The sequence below is a fragment of the Sus scrofa genome, chromosome 14 (assembly GCF_000003025.6).
Source record: "Sus scrofa isolate TJ Tabasco breed Duroc chromosome 14, Sscrofa11.1, whole genome shotgun sequence".
In the NCBI taxonomy this organism is placed as follows: domain Eukaryota; kingdom Metazoa; phylum Chordata; class Mammalia; order Artiodactyla; family Suidae; genus Sus; species Sus scrofa.
The window spans coordinates 120955448-120980287 of record NC_010456.5 but is presented as its reverse complement, the minus strand read 5'-3'; the positions used below and the strand labels follow the sequence as shown (position 1 = coordinate 120980287).

The following is a 24840-nucleotide window of genomic DNA, read 5'->3' as shown; positions in this document are numbered from 1 at the left end:
TGTTCAGCGGGTTGAGGATCCGGTGTTGCTGTGAGCTGTGGTGTAGGTCACAGATGCAGCTTGGATCTGGCATTGCTGCGGCTCTGGCATAGGCTAGTGGCTACAGCTCCAATTGGACCCCTAGCCTGGAAACCTCCATATGCCGAGGGTGCGGCCCTAGAAAAAGACAAAAAAATTCAAATTTAAGACTGGGAGAAAAAAACATAATGGTTTTAATAAAACCTTCTTCAAGTTCTGGTGCAACAGGATCAGCAGTGTCTCTGGAATGCAGGTTCAATCCCCAGCCTGGCAGAGTGGGTTAAAGATCCAGTGGCATAGGTCACAACTGTGGCATGGATCTGACCCCTGGCCTGGGAGCTCCATGTGCCCCAGGGCAACCAAAAAAGAAAAAAGAAAACCAAAAAACCAACCTTCCTAAGCCTGAGGTACTGTTGAGATATATTGAGATATCTCACTTTCTGGCCTTTTTTGGGGGCTTTTTAGGGCCACACCCACAGCATATGGACGTTCCCAGGGTAGGGGGCCAACCTACACCACAGCTCATGGCAACACTGGATCCTTAACCCACTGAGCAAAGCCAGGAATCAAACCTTTGCCCTCATGGATACTATCAGGTTCATTTCCACTGGCCCATGAAAGGAACTCGTACTTTCCAGTCTTAAAATTATAAACCATGCTTAAAAACCAGAAAGATAGGAGTTCCGTCATGGCGCAGTGGTTACTGAACCCGACCAGGTAGGAACCATGAGGTTGTGGGTTCAAACCCTGGCCTCGCTCAGTGGGTTAAGGATCTGGCGTTGTTGTGAGCTGTGGTGTAGGTCAGACACGGCTCTGATCCTGCGTTGCTGTGGCGTGAGCTGGTGGCTACAGTTCTGATTAGACCTCTAGCCTGGGAACTTCCATATGCCAAAGGTGAGGCCCTAGAAAAGACAAAAAAAACACAGAAAGACAGATAGCATTTTATCACAGCTTTTTATGCTTTCTTATCCTAAAATTATTTTATTATTCATAATTATCTATTTAAAATTCTAACAACTGTCATTACTATAAATATACTGCCCTTCATATGAGAAAATGTTACCATTTAAGTACAAACATGGTTAAAAACAACTTTACGTTGTTTAGTCTGCAATGGTTGCTTCTCTACACTCCCAATTAACTTATGATCCTAATTCTCAAAGTTTCTAATTCCCAACTTAACTCTTTCCAGCAAACCTGCTTTCAGCCCCTTACCAGACCATACTTTCAATAAAGAATTTACATTTATTTGGAAGACATATCCATTCAAAGGGAACTTGTACAATCTTCTTAATTACCATTATATAAAAATTAAGCCTTTATCCTGTATTAATATAGTAGACTAAATTTCACAGCAGAACACCACACATTAAAAGAGAGACTGACTGCGTCATGGTCACAAAGGATCTGAAACTTGAACAAATAACTGTTCACCAGAATTGACAATGTATTTTTGGAAGTATTCAACATCAATAATGTGTTAAAGCAGCCTCACTCACATGCAGCAAAGCCAATCGCTGTTCTGGACGAAGATGACTAAATTCATCACTGAGAACAAACTGAATTGCTAGAAATACAAAAATAATTATTAGTACAATCTATAAAAGGATTTATGCCCTATTCATAATTCCCATACTTTCAGAGAATACAGTGTATCAGGTAATGAATGATGTAGATAAAGTAGATTACCTGTTTCATATAAACAAAATAAATGCAGAAAATCTGCCCATACGTCAGACTAATTGGCTAGGAAATGATACTAAAAAAACATTAAAAAGTTTTTTACTGAAACAAAACAAAAAGAGAACACTTAGAAACACAAAAAGATAAGCAGAACTAAGGTATACCTCTTGATCAAAGTATACACTGGTTAGGCTTCATGCTATATTTGCTTTTACCTACTAAAAATAAAGGATATAAATTTTATTTTTTTGGCCATGCCTGCAGCATGCAGAAGTTTCCAGGCCAGGGATCAAACCATACCACAGCAGTGACAATGCCAGATGCTTAACCTACTGAGCAGGGAATTTCTAAATTTTGAAATTTAACAAAATAGGATAAATTCCTATATTCTTAATAGGATATCAAGAGACCTTTGACACTATAAAAAAGAATATGTGTATATATGTGTATCCTCTCCAAGAGATTATGAAATACTTCCATTCCAATACTACTTTTCTCACCATCCCCAAATTACCACCAGTGATGGGGTATAGAGTACTATTTAGATTTGTGAGCATAGAAGGGATAGAACCTTTGCTATTACTAACCCCCACCACCTTTCCTCAAACACTAGTCCAACTGAGAGGTCCAAAATTTTTTCAACCTACTCCTTATACAGTCCGATTCTGTTAAAATATTTTTTCTCTTCCAAAGATTTGCTGGAGTACCCACTGTACCTAGTATCCATGCCTAGTATCCATGAGGATACAGGTTCAATCCCTGGCCGGCTCACTGGGTTGGGGATCTGGTGTTGCCATAAGCTGTAGTGTAGGTTGAAGATGCACCTCAGATCCCGAGTTCCTGTGGCTGTGGTGTAGGCCGGCAGCTATAGCTCCGATTTGACCCTTATCCCAGGAATTTCCATATGCCATGGGTGAAGCCCTAAAAAAAAAAAAAAAAAAAAAAAAAAAAAAGAAGTTAACAGAAGCATTACTATTCTTAACTGCATTTTATCTTTAGAGATAATTTTCAAAGCTCTATTTACTATTTTCAAATCAACAACTGTCTTTGTGAGAGCTCCCGTCGTGGCTCAGTGGTTAACGAATCCCACTAGGAACTATGAGGCTGAGGATTCAATCCCTGGCCTTGCTCAGTGGGTTAAGGATCCAGTGTTGCCGTGAGCTGTGGTGTAGGTCACAGACGCGGCTCGGATCCTGTGTTGTTGCGGCTCTGGCGTAGACCTGCGGCTACAGCTCCGATTCAACCCCTAGCCTGGGAGCCTCCATATGCCACAGGAGCAGCCCAAAAAATGGCAAAAACAAAAACAAAAGTCTTTGTTGAGTCTAAAGTTTTTAAACCCCTCCATCTTTTATTAAAATGATTGACTTAAATCAAAGAGATGAGTCATTTTCCAAAACAATATTAACTATTCTACTGCACCCATATTTTCCCTCCCTACCTACATACATTTACATACAGCACCCAAGTTTATTTTATTATTATTATTATTATTTTTTGTCTTTTTGCCATTTTCCTGGGCTGCTCCCGTGGCATATGGAGGTTCCCAGGCTAGGGGTCTAATCAGAGCTGTAGCTGTAGACCCCACGCCAGAGCCACAGCAACTCGGGATCCGAGCCGCATCTGCGACCTACACCACAGCTCACAGCAACACTGGATCCTTAACCCACTGAGCGAGGCCAGGGATTGAACCCGCAACCTCATGGTTCCTAGTCGGTTTCGTTGACCACTGAGCCACAACGGGAACTCCAGCACCCAAGTTTAGAAAGCACTTCTCTAAGTATTATCTCATCTGACTCTGACTACTGATCTCAGGTATAAGGTAGGCAGGGCAAACATCTGTCTTTAAAATAAAGTAGTACTTTGAGAGATTAAGTATTTTGTCGTGTCGCATGGCTAATTAATCACTAGAGTAGAACTCAGATTCTTACACTCTACATTAAAACCCTGTTTTCTGGTGTTTCATGAGGACATAACCTCAGATAAAACTACCTTAAGATACCCAGGTCTCACTATATTTAGAATTCGAAAAATAATACCTACCATAAAAGAAGTTACTTTTTCCAGATCCATTTCTGCCCACTATAAAATTTCAAAAAGTACATGTTACATATTTTGTGTAAAAGACAAAACATTACTGAAAGTATTAAAAAATATAAAAGGCAATTTTCTAACATCTTAAAAACTGAAATTAAATACAACAGAACAGTGAACAACAAAAACAGTCAATAAAACAGTTTTAATTACCAAGTGAATGCAGCTTTTAAACAGACTTTTTTCTTAAAGAAATTTAGTTTATTGTTTATTCATTTTGCTCTTTCCCAATTATTAGGAGTAACTATACATACTACTTGATTTTCATCATTTATATAATCATTACAATGACCATGTAGTTCTATTTTAACTGTATATAATAAAATATTTCTAACAATTTAAAGACTCATATAAAGCTAAAATTTTTAAATACTTAAACAGTCATTTAAAATTCTCAAACCAGGCGTTCCCATCATGGCTCAGCAGAAACGAATCTGACTAGTATCCATGAGGACTCAGGTTCAATCCCTATCCTCCCTTGGTAGCTTAAGCTTAAGGATCCAACATTGCCCTGAGCTATGGTGTAGGTCAGCAACTACAGCTCCAATTTGACCCCTAGGCTAGGAACCTCCATATTGAGCAGGTACAGTCCTAAAAAAAAAAAAAAAAAAAAAGACAAAAAAATATTTCTCAAACCATTTCCATGTTGAACAGTTTCCAGTCAGCCCTATATATGATATACAGTCTCTCAGAATTGCAAAAATACAGACAACCCTAAGGCACTTGTTTTTACCACCTGAATTCAGAAATACGTAATTCTATATATAAAAGGATATCAAATATTTCCCACCTAATGAATTCATTTCAACTTTGTTTAGCAAAATTTTCATTAAGTCATGAACAACTATGCCACTCTCTCAATCTTGACCAATATCAATCTGGACCTGAACAAATTAGACTCGAAGCTATCACTTTAATCCAAAATAAATTCTAAAGAGATCAGAAAGTAATGAAGTTCTCTTAAAAAAAAAAAAAAGGAGGGGGTGGCAATATAACAGACACAGAGGCCAGCTTGAAGAGAGCTTCCAACGGCTAAATCTAGAACAATTTAAGCACCAAAATAAGATGAATTATAAATTAGTGCTGGGGGATACGGAGAATCATCCACAAGTCCATCCTAATAAATATATAAATACTAAAGAAGGAGAGCCTTTGCACAATAGAGTATCAAGTGGTAAATGTGAAACGAGTGCTGGAAACAGAAAAATCATCATTCTGTAAACATCGGAATAAAGGCAAGAATTACCAACAGATGCTAACTCTAAGGGGGAATTTTGATAAGTAGCATAATATTTGATGGTCCAAAAATGTCTCCCCATCCCTCATAAGTTGCAAGGAAAATAACATTATACGGTGAGAAAAATTGGACACAACCTCTACTAGGCAATCAAAAATAACATCATCAATAAGAAGTAGATGAACATCATGTGCCTTCAGATGTAATACCCTGAAAATGACACATCATTTATGTAATACTTTTCAAAAATAACATTATAAAAGATAAAGAAAGGCTCTGGAAATGAGCCAGATTAAGTAAGAGTAAAGAGACATGACAACTGGAGTTCCTGCTGTGGCTCAGCGGGTTAGGAGCCAACTCATCTAGCATCCATGAGGATGTGGGTTCGATCCCTGGTCTTGCTCATTGGGTTAAGGATATGATGTTACCAGGAGCTGTGGTGCAGTTTGCACATACCATGTTGTGTGGCTATCGCATAGTTCAGCAGCTGCAGCTCCGATTTGACCCCTAGCCTGGGAACTTCTATATGCCGTGAGTACGGCCCTTAAAAGCAAAAAAAAAAAAAGAGAGAGAGAGACACACACACACACAAGACATCTAAACACAGTACCTGATCCTAACTAGATCTTGTATTAAAGGTGGGAAAATACTATAAAGAACATTTCTGAGACAATCAACATACTTGGAAAAGAAATAATAGATTATTGTACTGATGTTAAATTTATTGCAGTTGATAATTATACTATGGTTATATAAGATAATATCTCTATTCTCAGAAAATACACACTGAAATCACAGGTAAATGACCATGATATATACATACTTAAGTGCAAGAGTGAGTGCAAATGATAAAGCAAGTGGGGAAATACTAACGGTAACGACGTTAAATATTTAATAAGGAAAGATATTAAGAAATATATTATCTTGAGGGGGCAAAAAAAAATTACTATAAACTTTTATCTTAAAAAGCATAGTTATATATAGATATGTATGAAACCAGAGTATTGAGAAAGACCCAGTTTACTGCATCCCCAAGATTCACCTGCCCTAACAAGGGTCTTGGTTGCCTGTCATCAGAGAAGCTAGCTTCCCAACATCTCAGGTTGTTTCAGCCTACCCTAGGGGTGCCTTCAGGTCTGTGAAAGCCCAAAGGTTACAGTTCCCCAGAATGACACAATCCAAAAGCATGGGGGAATCAACGCCCGATGTGGTAAATCAACCAAACAGAGACAGGAGTCAGCATATAGAACCCTCTCTATTCCTCTCCCATTTGAGCTTTCTGAGGTGTGGTGGGTTCACAAAGTCTGTCTGAAGTTATACAATGTGGACCACAAGCCGGGTCTATCTTCTTTGTCAGCTATGACTGCTTTTCCCCTAGCCTTGCCCTCAGACTGCATCCTCCCATTAAAACCTTAGCAGCTAAGCAGACCCCAGGCTCTGTTTTCCAGAAAATCAGGATTAATACAAGTATACATCATTAATATTAAGTCTCAACTGTAATCCTGGTAGAAGGATTACAGTTTAATTTTTTTTCTCAGTTTTTATGCTCTCTCATAATGTTCTATAACTTCACATACAGTTCTTTTGTTAGGTTAGAAAAGAGTATATGGTTCTTTCATCTGAACATCAGATATTCAAGTATCAGCACGAGGTATCTGTCTTCAAATCTTGAGTTTCTTAAGGGTCACAATCATTAAACAATTAAAGTGGTATGCTTTTACCAGGCAGTTTTAGGATCAACCTCAGTCTATACTACTTCTGGTCTTTCTTACATGATTAAGAGAAGTGTTTTTTAAAGCACGTTAAGCCAATAAAACCACATTATATTTTTCAGTTAAAACAAATGAAAGAACACTTCGATAATTTCCTTTGTGACTACTGACAATCCTAATCCAAAGTAGTACAACAGCCATCTGATAACAGCTAAAATAAAAATACTTGATTGGGGAGTTCCCGTTGTGGTGCAGCAAGAAACAAACCTGACTAGGAACCTGGCCTTGCTCAGTGGGTTAAGGATCCAGCATTGCCATGAGCTGTGGTGTAGGTCGCAGACGGGGCTTGGATCTGGCGCTGCTGTGGCTATGCTGTAGGCTGGCTCGGTAGCTCTAATTATACCCCTAGCCTGGGAACTTCCATATGCCGCTGAGGGTGCAGCCCTAAAAAGCAAAAACAAAAGAAAACAAAAAACAAAAAACCTTGATAGGTCCTAGAGACATAATTTAATCATCCCAGATAAAAATGGCCATCATTTTCAGCCCATTTATAAAATCATAGCCAGTCTGCTCAATTTCAAATCCCTGGGTTCCACACTGGGAGATTTAACCAATCACAGACTGAAAATATTGGGGAGGGGGGCAACTTTCCAGAAAGTTCCAAGAAACAAAACTAGAATTTGCCACAAGCTTGTGGCAACTGATTTACACAGTATTTACACTGCATTAATAACTACTTACAGGAGTTCCCATTGTGGTGCAGTGGAAACAAATCCAACTAGGAACCATGAGGTTGTGGGTTCGATCTGTGGCCTCGCTCAGTGGGTTAAGGATCTGGTGTTGACATGAGCTATGGTGTAGGTCAAAGACGGGGCTCAGATCTGGCATTGCTGTGGCTCTGGTGCACGCTGGAGGTTACAGATCTGATTGGACCCCTAACCTGGGAACCTCCATATGTCACCAGTGCAGCCCTAAAAAGACAAAAAAAAAAAACAAACAAAAAAACCCACCACTTACATTTACATTGTATCATAAGCAACCCAGAGTACATGCAAAGAGACTTAAGATTTTTTAAAAAGTTTTATACAAGGGATTCAGCATCCCAATACCAAGGGACAACTGTATACATTTAAGGAAATAAGTCTAGTAATTACTCATTTTTCTCCAAATCTAAAGATTTTCTGATTGATGATAATTAGAAGGCACTTTTAGTCAAAATGTAAAACTCTAATACAATCATGCCACCCTTATGGGACACCAATTTATGAATGATTCTTCAGTAGGTAAGACAGGGAGAAAAGCATATTTTCTTTATTTCCAAATACAAGGTTGCAACTGACACATCCAGAGCAGGTTTCTTCTCTGCCGTCAATTTTAAACTTTTATTATTTATTTACTTAATTCAAAATAAAGTATGATTCTCAAAGTTTTTCTGAGAACATCAGCATTAACTGTTCACCCTTTATTGATTTCTATACCAATCTCATCTCACCCCATGCTATGGACTGAATTGTGTCGCCCCCTCAAATTCATATGTTGCATCCCTAACTCCCTATGTGAAGCTTTTTGGAGATGGGGGCCTTTGGGAGGTAAATGTGAGGTTAAGAGGATGGGGCCTTTTTGGGGGGATGAGAGGGAGAGGCTCAAAGAAGGTCCTATTAGCGTGAGGGGTAGGGCCTCCAGAAAAGTAAAAAAATTAATCCCTGTGGTTTAAGCCACCTAGTCTCTGATATTTTGTTATGGTAAACTAAGCAGACAAATATACCAACATACTCTTTAAGGAGGACACTGCATAGCATAAGTCTTTGTCAACAGCACATTCTATGCTTTTCTGGGGCCTACAAGCACTCATTTCAAAACATTTTTGCTGTCTGTATCAGCCAAATGGAACATTATCATCCAAAGAATTTATGGATTAGATATTACGTTGCAAGGCAATCATGATTAACTTATCCTCACACAACTGCTTTCTCATTTAATTTTCCCAACAGCCCTACAAAATGTGTATCATTATCTCCACTGTACAAATGAGAAAACTGAAGCACCTCAGGGAGTGAAGTTTGAGGAATACATGGCAGCATTGGGATTTGAATCCCATTCTGTTATGATCCAAAGTTTATGATCTTCCCACACAAATACACAACATGACTACCGAATAAAAATGAGCAATTTATGATTGCCTTATCCAATATTTTAAATGTATAAAGAAAGCAACTTCATCAGTGCAAATCAAAGACAGAAAAGTAATTTCACAGAGAAAAAATACATATAAGTGTACATAATATTCAAAGACAGGTCGTCTGTAGCCTAATAGAGACAGAATTTAAATGTCTGTATAGATTGAAATCTGATCGAGTAAAACCATGAACACTTACCAATAACATTATGTTTTGAACTGAAGGGGTCTACAATTGTTTGATCTCTGTAACTTCGAAATCCCTGGATAATAACCTGATAAATAAAAAAGGGATTTATCAAAACACACCCCAAAAGGAATAACTTCTATTTATTTATTTATTTATTTATTGTCTTTTTGCCATTCCTAGGGCTGCTCCCGTGGCATATGGAGGTTCCCAGGCTAGGTAGGGGTTGAATCGGAGCTGTAGCTGCCGGCCCAAGCCAGAGCCACAGCAACGCAGGATCCGTGCCGCGTCTGCAACCTACACCACAGCTCACAGCTCACGGCGACGCCAGATTCTTAAGCCACTAAGCAAGGCCAGGGATCGAACCGCAACCTCATGGTTCCTAGTCGGATTAGTTAACCACTGAGTCACCACGGGAACTCCAGGAATAATCTCTAAACTAACACCTTTTTGCACACCTTTCCGTCCTGGTTTCTCATTTAATGCAAGATAATAAAGTTTCCATTTCAGAGAAGAAAAACTCATTTTGGAAAAACGGTGATTTAAAAAAAAAATCAGTAACCACTGCCAATGTTGCTTTTTTAGGAGCGATAATTAATAACCTGTTAGGAAATTCTCAAAATCAAGCCCAAGGTCCGTAGGAACACTAAGCATTACAAGGCTGTAGTAAAAGCACATCAAACTTGCAGACCGGCCCCAGCTTTTCTGGGCGTCCCTGCCAGCCACACTCCGGCCCAGCCAGAATGAGCATCCCTTTCGTGGAACCGCTGCTCTGAGGCCAACACATCCGACAAGAGAAACTTCTCGCAGAGCGTGAATGGGTCCATCTTTGCGGTGGACTCCAGCGCGGGAAGACCATTTTGACAGAAGTAAACAACGGAATGAGGAGGCACTACGCACCGTGCAGGAAGGAGGAGCCTTCTCACTCCTTGGCTAAGTCGGGGAGGAGCAAACCCCCAGTTAGGCTGACACCCCCAGAGGCGCCCCCGGACTGGGGAGACCCCACCACCACCACCACCACCACACACTAAACGCCCTCGCGGAGCTGCCCAGGGCAGCAGGACGAAGCCTCTTCCCGTCCCGGGCCTCTCCCGCCCCGGCCCACCCGGGAAGACCTAGTGCCTCCAACAAGACAGCCCCGCCAGCCCCTCCACCCCTCTCCCCGAGCCCGCCCCCCTCAGGCGAGCGCCCTGCAGGGCCGCCGGGGCTGCAGGGAGGAGCCCCACTTCTCCGCGGCCCTGCGCTAGTGGGTCGGCCCTCTCCCCTCCCCCACACTCCCTGTCCAGCCCCGCGTCCACCCTGCGGGGAGATGTGAAAGGCCGCGACATCCTCGCCTCAAAGAGCGGTCCTCACGAGCCCGTGGCAGGGGAAAGGAGGGACACATAGACCTCACCTGCTTTATGTACATGGTTCCGGGCGCTCCTAGCCGGGGAGACGGCCTCCGCCGCAAAAAGCAACAGCGAGGGCGCGGGGTCTGGTGAGGAGCCTAGGAGACCCCTCCCCCCAGAGCGCCGCTCGCTCCCCTCCAGCCAAACAAAATGGCGGCGCCCGCGGAGGCGGAGTCCGCGCCTCGGACGGAACCACCCTCGCGACCCCCACGGAGCGTAGGGGGAATCAGGGTTAGGTCCGTTCTTTCTTTTTGGCAAAAGGAACCTTCTACGATGTCTTCAGGTGTATTTCACTTGATCCCTCAATTTTTAGCTGAACTTTTCTGGAGAAATTGTCGGAAGTTTCATTCAGAAAAGCCTCGATCGTGTGGTTGGCCCGTATTTCCTCCGAGCTCAGAGATAATGGTTGCGGCCAGAAGGGGGGAAAGGTTCGGCGCCAAAGCCGAGAGCTAGAGGCGGAGGGCCAGTAGCGGTGCGGGGCGGAGGTCACGTGGTCTCCGACTGTATAAAAATGGGACGACACCACTCCCGTCCCCCCCCAACCAACGCCGCGCGCGGGTCGTGCCATTCCCCCAAACCTGCTGAATGCAGGATCGGGGGCGGGACGGTGTTCGGCGAGCTGAATTCCGGCTGTTCCATTATTCTCTCTTACTCGGGGACTTTTATAAATTTAGAACGGCTCTCAATGGCTCTAGACTGTCCACTCGCAGGACAGCCCCATGTAAACTTGGCGCTGGAAAATTAGTTGTAATAATGTCATGGTTAATACCTCCGGAGCTGTTACTGCTTTATTTGCTATAAATCTAGGCAGATTGGACAACTGCAGCAACAAGATTTAGATAAGATTAAAAGTTCCCCCCAACCCCGCTTTTTTTTTTTAACAGTCTGAAAGCTAAGAGGCGCCAGTGGCAACCGTTGGTGTAGCTGATGTATATCAATCCTAGGGAAAAAACCATTTGATTAGAAATTGGGCCACTGTGAAGTTACTTGCCAACCAAGTTGGTCCCTCCTCACCACCCCTCCCACTGCCCTTGGGCAGTTCCAGCCCTATTTACTGGATTAGCATCTCTATACTGTTGATTTCTAACTCTGGGATCATAGACACATTGATATTGAAGTTTTAAGTCTTCTTTACTAACCTATAAAATGAGGATAAAACCATTTTCATGTTTAGAATTGCAGAAACAATGCATAAGGCTATTCTATTTACCTAAATTATAGAGGTATATAGATGAAAGCATGGTGACCAAACATTTATGATGTTCTTTACAGTGATGAGAGTTTTACTTATTTAGACATACTAAATGAATCTTATCCAATTGGTTTATATAACTTATACAGGCAGAAAAAAATAAAGATTAGTGGAAAACTAATATATAAAAATAAAATATAAAAGGTGATTTGAGAATTAACATTCTTGTATTATTTATTCTGTCTCTACTACAATATAAATCCAAGAGAGAAAGGGTTTATCTCGTTTCTGCTGTTTCTTTAGTAACTCATTCCTAGAAAGTACTCAGTAATTATTTAATGAAAAGTTTCAGGAGTTCTCTTACAGCACAGCAGGTTAAGGATCAGGTATTGTCACTGCAGCTGCTTGAGTTCCTTTTGTGGCATGGGGGTACAATCAAGTTCAGGAAAGCAAAGTATTTATCTCAGTGCCTTGGCTCCTTTATGCCCAGGGATATTTAGGGTCTTCAGGAACCCATCCCACCCACTTCCTATCACCATGGCAGCATCCTTCTCTTGTGGGAAGCATTTAACAGAATAGGTGGATGTCCTTTCACAGGGAGAAATAGTTCCTCCAAGTGATGCACTATCTGGGGGCAAAGGGACATTCCCAAATGAAACTGACACCATAAACCAGAAAACTACACAATGCCTACTTGCTCATAGTCAAACAAATGAGTACTGTAGTTTTTTGGGTTTTTTTTTTGTTGTTTTTTTTTTGTTTTTTAATCTCAGAACATCTCATTAACACATAGCATCACCTCCTTCAATATTTTTACTTTTTTCCCTCCACCCCGCCTTGGATTGATTCAACATGCTCCTCAATACACATTTGGGGGTGGGGAGGGGAAAGGTACTAACCGTAAAGTCTCTTTAAAAATGTGTGAACATAGGTTTGGCACTTGCCATCAGCCTTTACATGAGGCACTGCAGCTGCCGACCCACAGCAACCCCTGAGTGGAGACCAGGAGTGAGGCACTGAGCTCTGGGAAAACCCGAAGAAAAGGTCTTTGATAATCAGATATTTTTAGAAGATTTTAGAGCCTAATTCTTGCATGTCCTAATATCTAGAAAACACTAAAATCCTTCCATGATGACTGATGTCTGTGACTAGTGGTCACCTTCACGAGACCAGCAGCAAACTTCTGCGCCTCCCCCTTTCACCGTTATGACTTTATATAGTGATAGTCCCCCTTTCCTCGTCCAGATGGCTCTGAAATATTGCCTCCTAGGCTGTAGTTAGTGGACAAAAGATGTCATGGTCGTCTGTGAGAACAGTCACTCCCAAGGGTGGGCCAGTGAGCCCTGAGGGAACTCGGGAAAGAAACAAAGAAGACTGGCCTGTAGCTGAGGTGCATATCAAAGGAGTGATTCCAGCAAGCCCAGACCTTTATATCTTCCCATGGAAACTGGTTTTCTGTAAATCTTTTTCTGTAAATCTGGTTACCCGTAAATCTTTTGTTCCTACTACCTTCCCTTTATTGTGAAAACTCATATATCCTAGCTTACTCCCTAGCCTCCATGGATTGGTTTCTCAGTGGTACCTGAGATGCTGTCTCCCCAGCTTAAGTCCCAATTGTACCCCAAATAAAGCTTAACTTTCAACTTTCATGTTGTGCATTTTTTTAAGTTAACAAGTGGAATCTCTTTATTTATTTACGTATTTAATTTTTTTGCTTTTTTCAGGGCCACACCCGTGGCATATGGAAGTTCCCAGGCTAGGGGTTGAATCGGAGCTGCAGCTGCTGGCCTACACCACAGCCACACCAATGCAGATCCAAGTTGTGTCTGTGACCTACACCACAGCTCACGGCAATGCTGGATCCTTAACCCACTGAGTGAGACCAGGGACCAAACCTGTGTCCTCATGGATACACGTTGGGTTCGTTACCCCTGAGCCACAATGGGAACTCTTGGAATCTCTTTTCTTTTTTTTGTCTTTTTGCCTTTTCTTGAGCCGCTCCTGTGGCATATGGAGGTTCCCGGGCTAGGGGTCTAATCAGAGCTGTAGCCACTGGCCTACGCCAGAGCCACAGCAACTCGGGATCCGAGCCGAGTCTGCAACCTATGCCACAGCTCATGGCAATGCCAGATCCTTAACCCACTGAGCAAGGCCAGAGATCAAACCCGCAACCTCATGGTTCTTAGTTGGATTTGTTAACCACCGAGCCACGATGGGAACTCCCTCCTGGAATCTCTTTAATCTTTAAACATACACATATAATAAGCATAATTGCTTATATTTGTATGGCTAGCTCTTCACCAGCTTCAAGGTGCTACGAGTATGATCTCCCTTGAACTTTCCTCATTATGATGAAGTTGTGAGGAGCAAGGGTGCTTATTCCACCCTGGACTGGAAACTCAGAGGTCTTATGTTGACCTCATCCTACAAATTCCATAACCTGGGGACACATCATTTTATTACGTGAACTTTGTTTTCCTGCAATTAAAGTGGGAGCACTTTCTGCCCTATCAGGCAGCAGAGACCAGGACTGCTTCAACAGAGTCATGTGTGAGTAGGCTGTGTTGGACTTCAGGAGTCCCTTGTTGTATCCCAGCTCTTCCAGTTGCTAATGAGACATGGGAAAGATTAACCTCTTGGAGCCCCTGTTTCCTCATCCATAAATTGGGGGTAATATTGTTACCTACTAAGACTTCTAAGCATATAAACTGAGATGGTTTATGTAAAACAACATGCACAAGAGATAATGTTAGCTATTTTTGTTCATAGTTAATAACCAAACTTGTATCCAGCAAGTCCCTGGGAAAAACGATGAGAGGATTAAGTACTCCAGGTGATAATTTGACAGAGGTAACTGTGGCCCTAAGCTAAGACCTTGAATGTGAATTGCTGAGTGCAAATGCTCTCCTTCCAGATGAAGACTAAAAAGAATGCATTTTAGTTCCTGCTGTGGCTCAGCAGTAACAAACCTAACTAGTATCCATGAGGATGCTGGCTCAATCCCTGGCCTCGATCAGTGGGTTAAGAATCTGGCGTCGCTGTGAGCTATGGTGTAGGTTGCAGACGCTGCTTGGATCTGCCTTGTTGTGGCTGTGGTGTACAGGCTGGCAGCTGTGTGGAAAGTAACATAATGTCTTTTCTATCAAAGGAAATCTTTTTTTTTTTTTTTTGTCTTTTTGCCATTTCTTGAGCCATTCCCGTGGCATATGGAGGTTCCCAGGCTAGGGGTCTAATCGGAGCTGTAGCTGCCAGCCACAGCAATGTGGGATCCGAACCGCATCTTCGACCTACACCACAGCTTATGGCAACGCTGGATCCTTAACCCACTGAGCAAGGCCAGGGATCGAACCCACAACCTCATGGTTCCTAGTCAGATTCGTTGACCACTGTGCCACGATGGGAACTCCTCAAAGGAAATCTTGGTTACTCCATTTTGCTCTGGTTTCAGCTGAAACACTCTCCTGTGACCAACCCCCCTCTTCTTTCACTCTTCTCCCAGTAACTGTTTCAAATTAGCCAACCAAGAAGAATGTGCACCCTGACCTGACCAATGGGAAGGGGACAGGTATATTACCTGTGTTAGGGAGAAATAGAGAGGGTCTTTTCTTCTCTGCGCCCGTGCTTTTTGAGTCCCTGTGCCCTTCTGCAGAAGTAAAGAACCTTGTCGAGATCTCCCTGTGTTCATGTGTCTCATTTTCCAACACTGACAATCCAAGCCATGTCCCCAACAGCCGTAACTCTGATTTGACCCCTAGCCTGGGAACCTCCCTATGCCATAGGGTGGCCCAAAAAAGAAAAAAAAAAATTGCTGGATAATACTTGAATAATAAGCATCAATCTGTGTTTATCTCTTCTAGTAAAGATTCTACATCCAGCCCTGCAGCTGTTTCCTCTTGCTTAAGTGCTGTTTGTCTACTGTCAAGATCAATCTGGTTTTTCCAAGGACCTAACTGGTAAATTAAATGCGAAGCACCACCCCTCATCCTTTAAACCTTTGAGAGTGTCTCTCATTTCCACCATTTTCTCCAAGATGCGGTACTGCTTCTAATTTACAATCTTGGCTGGACTTAAGACAGTTTTAGGGAGCTACACTTGGTCTCTCCTACTGTAATGGTTTTTAGTTCATAGAACTAACCAGTGTGGGATTGTTACATGAAAACAAGACCCACCTCTTGGTAGGCGTGGGGCCAAAAGATACAACTAAGCCAGAGTTTTTATAGGCAAAATTTGGAGGAAGGGCTGCAGGGTGTGTGAACTTCCTCTGATTGGGTGGTGGTGTGGTAGCAGGGTGGTCCAGGAATCCCAATCATCAGCTTTCTGGTTTCAACCAGTCCAGGGTTGCCCCCCGCCCCCTCCACATTAGTTCCTGTAGCAGAACTTGTAAATGCATGTCAGAGAGGATACATGTACTGTGTGTATATGTCAGAAACCTGCCCAGCCACTATACTATCCTTTCTTGATGTTTTTTCTTTGTTTCTGCATTCTCACACTCCCTTAATTAGTAACTGTTTAAATTTGCCCTTTGGAACTCAGGGACCATCTTGGCAGAAGCCTTTCCCCTACAAACAGGGAAACAAAACAAACCAGGATCAAGAAAGATGTGCCTTTTTTTTGTTTTATTTTGTTTTGTTTTGTTTACCTGGCAGGGCCCCGCAGGGTTCTGCCCAGTTTCAATAGCACTCAAAAGATCTGGGTGTCCTCTTTTTCCCCATGGTTCAGTTACTTTGGTAACTTTCAGGGTCAGGTTGGAGGAATAGATACTAAATATGCTTGAAGGATGTATACACCTTGCTCAGGACCCAGCCTTCTATTCGGTTGGTGGGCTGTAGTGTGGGATCTGCCTAAAAGGATCTAGAAGCTGGATGAGGGGTTGTGATTTTCTTTCTTTTCTTTTTTTCCTTTTGGTGACCCTCACAGCATGAGGACTTTCCCACGCCATGGATCAAACCTGTGGCACAGCAGAAACACAAGCTGCTGCAGTGACAACGCTGGATCCTTAAACTTGCTGCACCACAAAGGGACGCCAAGGTCATGATTCTCTCTTGTGGTGACTCACATCATGTTATGCTCACCCAAGCCTAAATCTAGCTTAGTACGTAAATGACGTTCTACCATCATTGGCTGCCTGTCCATCTCACTCCCAGAAACAACATGGTCTATTTGCTGTATCCACAGATCCCTATGTTCATGGACTTCAACATAAGAGCGAAAAATAGAAAATCCTACATGAAAGCATAGGAGTAAATCTTTGTGACTATGGATTAGGCAATGGTTTCTTAAATATGACAGCAAAAGCATAAGCGATGGAAGAAAAAATAGATAAATTCTGCTTTACCAAAAATTTTGTGCATTGGAGTTCCCTGGTGGCATAGCAGGTTAAAGATCAGATGTTGTCACTTCTGTGGCTTGGGTTGCAGCTGTGACACAGATTTAACCCCTAGCTTGGGAACTTCCAAATGCCACGGGTGGCTCCCAAAATTCAAAAACAAAAACAGGGGTTTTGTGAGTCGTGTGGCCACTGCCTCGGCCTCTGGGGCCTTTCAAGAACTCAGCCCTTCAATGCTGCTACCACAAGCCCAGCTCCTACTGCGGGCCGCTCCAGCCACACTCCAGCCTGCAGGAGACTATGCCACTCAAACATCTCCATTGCCAAAGGCAGGCGCCGCCACTGGGCGCATTGTGGCAGTCATTGGTGCAGTGGTGGACGTCCAGTTTGATGAAGGACTGCCACCCATCCTAAATGCCCTGAAAATGCAAGGCAGGGAGACCAGGCTGGTTCTGGAGGTGGCCCAGAATTTGAGAGAGTACTTTAAGGACGATTGCCATCCACGGATGGTACAGAAGACTTTGTTAGAGGACAGAAAGTCCTGGATTCTGGTGCACCAGTCAAAATTCCTGTTGGGCCTGAGACCTTGGGAAGAATCATGAATGTCACTGGAGAACCTATTGATGAGCGAGGTCCCATCAAAACCAAACAATTTGCTGCTATTTATGCTGAGGCTCTTGAATTCATGGAGATGAATGTTGAGCAGGAAATTCTGATTACTGGTATCAAGGTTGTGGACCTACTGGCTCCTTATGCCAAGGGTGGCAAAATTGGGCTCTTTGCTGGTGCTGGAGTTGGCAAGGCAGTACTGATGATGGAGCTAATCAACAACATAGTCAAAGCTCATGGTGGTTACTCAGTGGTTGCTGGTGTTGGTGAGAGGACCAGTGAGGGCAATGACTTATACCATGAAATGATCGAGTCTGGTGTTATCAACTTAAAAGATGCTACCTCCAAGGTAGCACTGGTGTATGGTCAAACAAATGAAATGCCTGGTGCTCAGTCTTTGGTAGCTCGGAGTTCACTGACTGTAGCTGAATACTTCAGAGATGAAGAAGATCAAGATGTACTGCTGTTTTTTGATAAGTTCTTTTGCTTCACCCAGGCTGGCTCAGAGGTGTCTGTTTTATTGGGCAGAATCCCTTCTGCTGTGGGTTATCAGCCTACCCTGGCCGCTGACATGGGTGCCATGCAGGAAAGAATCACCACCACCGGAAAAGGATCTATCACGTCTGTACAGGCCATCTACGTACCTGCTGATGACTTGACTGCCCCTGCCCCTGCCACTACCTTTGCCCATTTGGATGCTACCACTGCGCTGTCCCATGCTATTGCTGAGCTGGGCATTTATCTTGCTGTGGATCCTCTGGACTTCACTTCTCGCATCATGGATCCCAACATTGTTGGCAGTGAGCATTGTGATGTTGCCCGTGGAGTGGAAAAGATGCTACAGGACGACAAATCCCTCCAGGATATCATTGCCATCCTGAGTGTGAATGAACTTTCTGAGGAAGACAAGTTAACTGTGTTCCGTGCACGGAAAATACGGCATTTCTTGTCTCAGCCATTCCAGGTTGCCGAGGTCTTTACAGATCATATGGGGAAGCTGGTACCCCTGAAGGAGACCATCAAAGGATTCCAGCAGATTTTGGCAGCTGAATATGACCATCTCCCTTAACAGGCTTTCTATATGGTGGGACCCATTGAAGAAGCTGTGGCAAAAGCTGATAAGCGGGCTGAAGAGCACTCGTGAGGGAGTCCTTTCGGCAAACCAAGTACTCATCCTCTTTGCAGTCCCTCTCCTTGCCCCTCATGCAAACAGTTTTCTCTGTAGGCCATGAGAGCCTTGATTGAAGACATTGTATTCTGCCTGAAGAGTATTTAAGGTTTCCAATAAAATGTACATCCCTCAAAACAAACAAACAAACAAACAAACTCATACTTTACTTGACTTTTTTTTTTTTTTTTTTTTTTTTTTTTTTTGCTTTTCAGGGTTCCGCTTGTGGCATATGGAAATTCCCAGGCTAGAGTTCGAATTGGAGCTGCAGCTGCTGGCCTACACCACAGCCACAGCAATGCAGGATCCTTAACCTACTGAGTGGGGCCAGGGATTGAACTTGTGTCTTCATGGATACAAATCAGATTCGTCTCCACTGCACCACAATGGGAACTCCCCACTTGACTTCTTTTAATCAAGAAAAAACATATATTTCCTAATATGCAATAATAAAACAAATGATGACTGTGAAGAGGATTCTGAAATTAAAACTGGAGTTCCCATTCCGGTGCAGTGGTTAACAAATCCGACTAGGAACCATGAGGTTGCGGGTTCGATCCCTGGCCTTGCTCAGTGGGTTAAGGTTCTGGTATTGCCGTGAGCTGTGGTGTAGGTCGCAGACACGGCTCGGATCCCTCATTGCTGTGGCTCTGGCATAGACTGGCAGCTACAGCTCCAATTTGACCCCTAGCCTGGGAACCTCCATATGCTGCGGGAGCGGCCCAAGAAATGGCAAAAAGACAAAATAAATAAATAAATAAATAAACAAACAAATAAATAAATAAAAAGAAATTAAAACTAAAACAATTTGTAGTAGTTTTACATGGAAGTATATGTCTTTGTGTATTGAGTTCATATTTGAGGGCATAATTGACACTGAAGTGCTAAAACTGTGGTATGCTATTTGCAGAGATATACTAGCTAATGAAGCTAATAAAGTCATCCATACAGATCAATGGAACAGGATAGAGAGCCCAGAAATAAACTAATGCACTTGTCTCAACTAATCTACAACAAAGGAAGCAAAAAATATACAATGAAAAATAATTTATTCAATAAGTGGTGTTGGGAGGAGTTCCTGCGTGGCTTAGTGGGTTAAGAACCCAACAAGTATCCATGAGGATGTGGGTTCAATCCCTGGCCTTGATCAGTGTGTTACGGACCTAGTATTGCTGCAAGCTGAGTCTTAGAAGAAGAAGAAAAAACGCAGTGCTGGGAAAACTGGACAGCTACATGTAAAAGAATGAAATTAGGGGCGTTCCTGTTGTGGCCCAATGGAAGCGAATCTGACCGGTATCCATGAGGGTGCAGGTTCAATTCCTGGCCTCTTTCAGTGGGTCAGGGATCCGGCATTGCCATGAGCTGTGGTGTAGGTCACATATGCGGCTTGGATCCTGAGTTGCTGTGGCTGTGGCATAGCTCCAATTCGACCCCTAGCCTGGGAACTTCCATATGCCTTAGGTGCGACCCTAAAGAAAAAAAAGAATGAAATTAGGAATTCTCTAACACCATACTCAGTAATAAACTCTAAATGGATTAAGACCTGAATGTAAGACCAGATACTACAAAAATTCTAAAGGAAAACACGCAGAACACTGACATAAATCACAATAGTTTTTTTTTTTAATCTGTCTCCTAAAGTAAGGGAAATGAAAGCAAAAATAAACAAATGACAATTAAACTTAAGAGCTTTTGCACAGTAAAGGAAACTGCCGACGAAACAAAAAGACAACTTACTGAATAGAAAAAAATACTTGCAAGTTATATGACCAATATAAACATATATAAACAACTCATGTAACTCAACATCAGAAAAAGAAAACTCTATTAAAAACTGGGAAGAGGAGCTTCCACCATGGAGCAGTGGGTTAAGGATCTGGAGTTCTCCCTGTGGTGGTGAAGCAAAAAATATACAATGGAAAATAATCCCCGGCCCAGTACAGTGCGTTAAGAATCCAGCATTGCCATAGCTGTGGCATAGGGTGCATCTGAGGCTCAGATTTGATCAATGGCCCAGGAACTTTCATATGCCACGGGCACAGCAAAAAAAAAAAAAAAAAAAAAAAAAAAAAAAAAAAAACTGGGCAGAGGGGAGTTCCCTGGGGGCCTCGTGATTAGAATGTGGCATTTTCACTACTGCGGCCTGGGTTCAATTCCTGACCTTCGAACTGAGATCCCTCATCAAGCCACTGCCCGCCACAGAAAAACAAAACAAAACAGGGCAGAAGAACTGAATAGACATTTTTCTGAAGAAGAATGCAGATAGCCAGCAGACACATGAAAAGATGCTCAATATCGTAACCATCAAGGAAATGCAAATCAAAACCATAGTCAGATATTACTTCACACTTGTCAGAATGGCTATCATCAAAAAGAGGATGTGGAGAAAAGGTAACCCTCATACACCATTGGTGGGAATGTAAATTGGTGTAGCCGTTGTGGAAAACAGTGCAAAGTTTTCTCAGAAAACTAAAAATAGGAATACCATATGATTCAGCAATTCCACTCCTGGCTATATACATGAAAAAAAATAGTTTGAAAAGATACATGTGCCCCAATGTTCATAGCAGCATTATTTACAGTTGCCAAGTGTCCATCAGCAGATGAATGACTAAAGAAGATGTGGTGTATAGACACACACACACACACACAATGGAATACTAGTCAGCCATTAAAAAGAATGAAATCTTGCCAGTTGCAGTGACATGGATGACTTGGAGGGCATTATGCTAAGTGAAATCAGTTAGAGATATTGTGTGATATTACTTATAGATGAAATCTAAAAAATGCAACAACAAACAAGTCAATATAACAAAAAAGGAGGAGACTCATAAATATAGAGAACGAACTAGTGGTAACCAGGAGGGAGGTATGGAAGGGGCAATGTAGGTATAGGGTAATGTGAGGCATCACTTATTGGGCATAAGCTAGGCTACAAAGATGTACTGTACAACGCAGGGAATACAGCCAATATTTTGTAATAATGTAAATGGAGTATACCCTTTAAAAATTATATAAATAAATTAGTCATCAAATTTAGGTAGTATTTACATAGAAAACAAATATTCAAACTTAACACTTTGAGAGACTAATGAATTTTAAAAAACTGATAAAAGCAGAGGTTCAAAATTTCACATATAATTATTGGTAATTGTGTCTAATAAAGTAGCACTTTGGGTTGCTGACATTTAAAAAACAGACATTAGGAGTTCCTGTTATGGCACAGCAGAAACAAATCCGACTAGGAACCATGAGGTTGGGGGTTCAATCCCTGGCCTGGCTCACTGGGTTAAGGATCCAGCGTTGTTGTGAGTTGTGGTGTACGTCGCAGACGCGGCTTGGATCTGGCGTTGCTGTGGCTGTGGTATAGGCCAGCAACTGTACCTCTGATTAGATCCCTAGCCTGGGAACCTCCCATGCCATGAGTTTGGCCTTAAAAAGCAAAAAATTAAAAAATAAAAATAATAAAAAACAGACATTAATGCAAGACTATCAAAAATCTTGAAAATTATGGGTGAATGTGTGGTAAAGCAGGTATGTCAAATATAATTCTTTTTCTTTTTTTTTCTTAGGTTCTCATGCATGGCATATAGACGTCTCAGGCTAGGAGTCAAACTGGCGCTGTAGCTGCCAGCCTACACCACAGCAACAGCAAGGCCAGATCCGAGTCATGTCTGTGACCTACATCACAGCTCACAGCAATGCTGGATCGATCTTTAGCCCCCTGAGCAAGGCCAGGGATCGAACCCACATCCTCATGGATACTAGTTAGGTTCGTTACCTCTGAGCCATGGTAGGAACTCCTCGAATATCATTCTTTTTAAGCTGGACAAATTGAGCAACTAGCTAATGATGTAGCAGATTTTTTTTTTAAAGATGTAAAAAAAAAAAAAAATCTTTTTAGGGCCGCACCCATGGTATATGGAAGTTCCCAGGCTAGGGGTTGAATTGGAGCTGTAGCCGCTGTCCTACACCACAGCCATAGCAACACGGAATCCTCAACCCTACTGATCGAGGCCAGGGGTTGAACCTGGGTCCTCATGGATGCTGGTCAGATTCGCTTCCACTGAGCCAGGACGGGAACTCCGACATGGCAGATTAATTCAAAACAAATACAGGGAACAAAGTATTTTTCATTGCAAATTGTTGAATATACACATAGTGTTAACATGACAAGTTGTTTCAACTGTGTATATGCAGTTTGAACATGGTAGAGATGGGAAGAATTTTTTTTTCCCCAGCTTTCTTGATGACAAACACAACCAGCTCTGAATTCCATAAAACTGTGAAGGATTACACAGTTAAGGAATGTGGTTTGAGTTTAAGTTTGGAAGAAAGGAATATGTTCTAATGGCGCAGCTGCGTTGACAGAAAAGCATTCTGAAGTTATTACCCAAATTACATGCATGAGCATGTAAATCAACACATTGCTTCCCTCATCAAGAAAGTTTTGCAACAAAAGATTTTAGCTATACTAAAGAGTGTCTAGGTACATCATAAAAATTTATGAATTATGCAAAAGCTAATGTATTAAATTTGAGATTATTTTCTTTATTTTGCGATAACATGGAAGCTGATCATAAACAACTATTGTTGCATATGTTATGACTCATGAAATTTTATGCTTACTGAAGGGGAAAGGTCTATCAGCAATGTCTGAATGTGAAACAAACTTTCCATGTTCCTAGAAAGTGAAAAACACATTCATAAGGTCCCAACCTTTTAAAAATGTGGTTTGGACAGCAGACGTTTATTTGTGTGATATTTTTGATGATTTTACTACTTCTAAGCAAGGAAAGACTGTAGTATGATTTTCTATGACAAATAGGATGGAAGAGCTAAAATGAAAGCAAAAACTTAGAAGAACAGTTTCCATAGACTGTTATAATGTGCTCCATAATTGAACAACAATGAATAATAACGTAGGTGAATATCTTGATATTGCACATCCAGGAAATTTTATGACCAAATGCCTTACAGATTTGACAGAACTGCTCCAATTTCATTTCCATCAAAGAAAATGAGAAATGTATAGATCCAGAAACCATGCTTTCATTGAAAGATCATTTGTTTTAACTATATAACCTTACAGGGTAAATTGGTGGAAATGGCAATGGACAGAAAATTGAATACAGATTTCGAAAATTAGAATAATTTGGGAGTTCCCATCATGGCTCAGTGGAAACAAATCTGATAGCATCCATGAGGACGAAGGTTCGATCCCTGGCCTCACTCAGTGGGTTAAGTATCTGGCATTGCTGCGAGCTGTGGTGTAGGTCACAGACATGGCTTGGATCTGGTGTTGCTGTGGCTTTGGCATAGGCCAGTAGCTACAGCTCCAATTTGACCCCTAGCCTGGGAAACTCCATATGCCATGGGTGTGGCCCTAAAAAGACAAAAAAAAAAAAAAAAAAAAAAGAATAATTTGCTTTATTTTGGATAAAGGTGAAATGTGAAAATCTTTTAAAAAGAATTTTATTGAAGTGTAGTTGATTTACAAGGTTGTGTTAATTTCTGCTGTGCAGCAAAGTGATTCAGTTATACATACATTCTCTTTCTCTCTTTCTCTCTTTCTCTTCTTTCTTTCTTTCTTTCTTTCTTTCTTTCTTTCTTTCTTTCTTTCTTTCTTTCTTTCTTTCTGCTTTTTTTTGGGCCACACCTGCGACATATGGAAATTCCCAGGCTGGGGGTTGAATTGGAGCTGCAGCTACCAGCCCACATCACAGCCACAGCAACACGGATCCTTAACGCACTAAGAGAGGCCAGGGATTGAACCGCATCCTCATGTATACTAGTCAGGTTTGTAACCTGCTGAGCCACAATGGTAACTCCCATACATTCTTTTTCATATTCTTTTCTGTCATGGGAATTGAATATAGTTGCTTGTGCTATAAAGTAAGATCTTGTTGTTTATCCATCTTATATAGAGTAGTTTACATCTGTAATCCCAAACTCTCAATCTTTCCCACCCCATCCAACCTCCCCTTTGGCAACCACAAACCTGTTCTCTATATGAAAAATGAAATGTTAAGCTTCCTGAAATGGCTTTAAAA

General features: G+C 42.0%; 1 protein-coding gene and 1 pseudogene across 1 annotated transcript in view; one reads left to right on the top strand and one right to left on the bottom strand.

Moving 5' to 3' along the window:
• The window catches only part of SMC3 (structural maintenance of chromosomes 3), a 39296-nt gene extending 28637 nt beyond the window's left edge, over window positions 1–10659 (bottom strand). The window contains exons 1-4 of the mRNA XM_005671452.3: window positions 10498–10659; window positions 9117–9192; window positions 3742–3780; window positions 1518–1585 (exon numbers count right to left, since the gene is read on the bottom strand). Of these exons, the coding sequence (XP_005671509.1) occupies window positions 1518–1585; window positions 3742–3780; window positions 9117–9192; window positions 10498–10512 (198 nt within the window). The 5' untranslated portion in view covers window positions 10513–10659. The remainder of the gene's footprint in view (window positions 1–1517; window positions 1586–3741; window positions 3781–9116; window positions 9193–10497) is intronic.
• On the top strand, window positions 17162–18918 carry LOC100155946 (annotated as a pseudogene).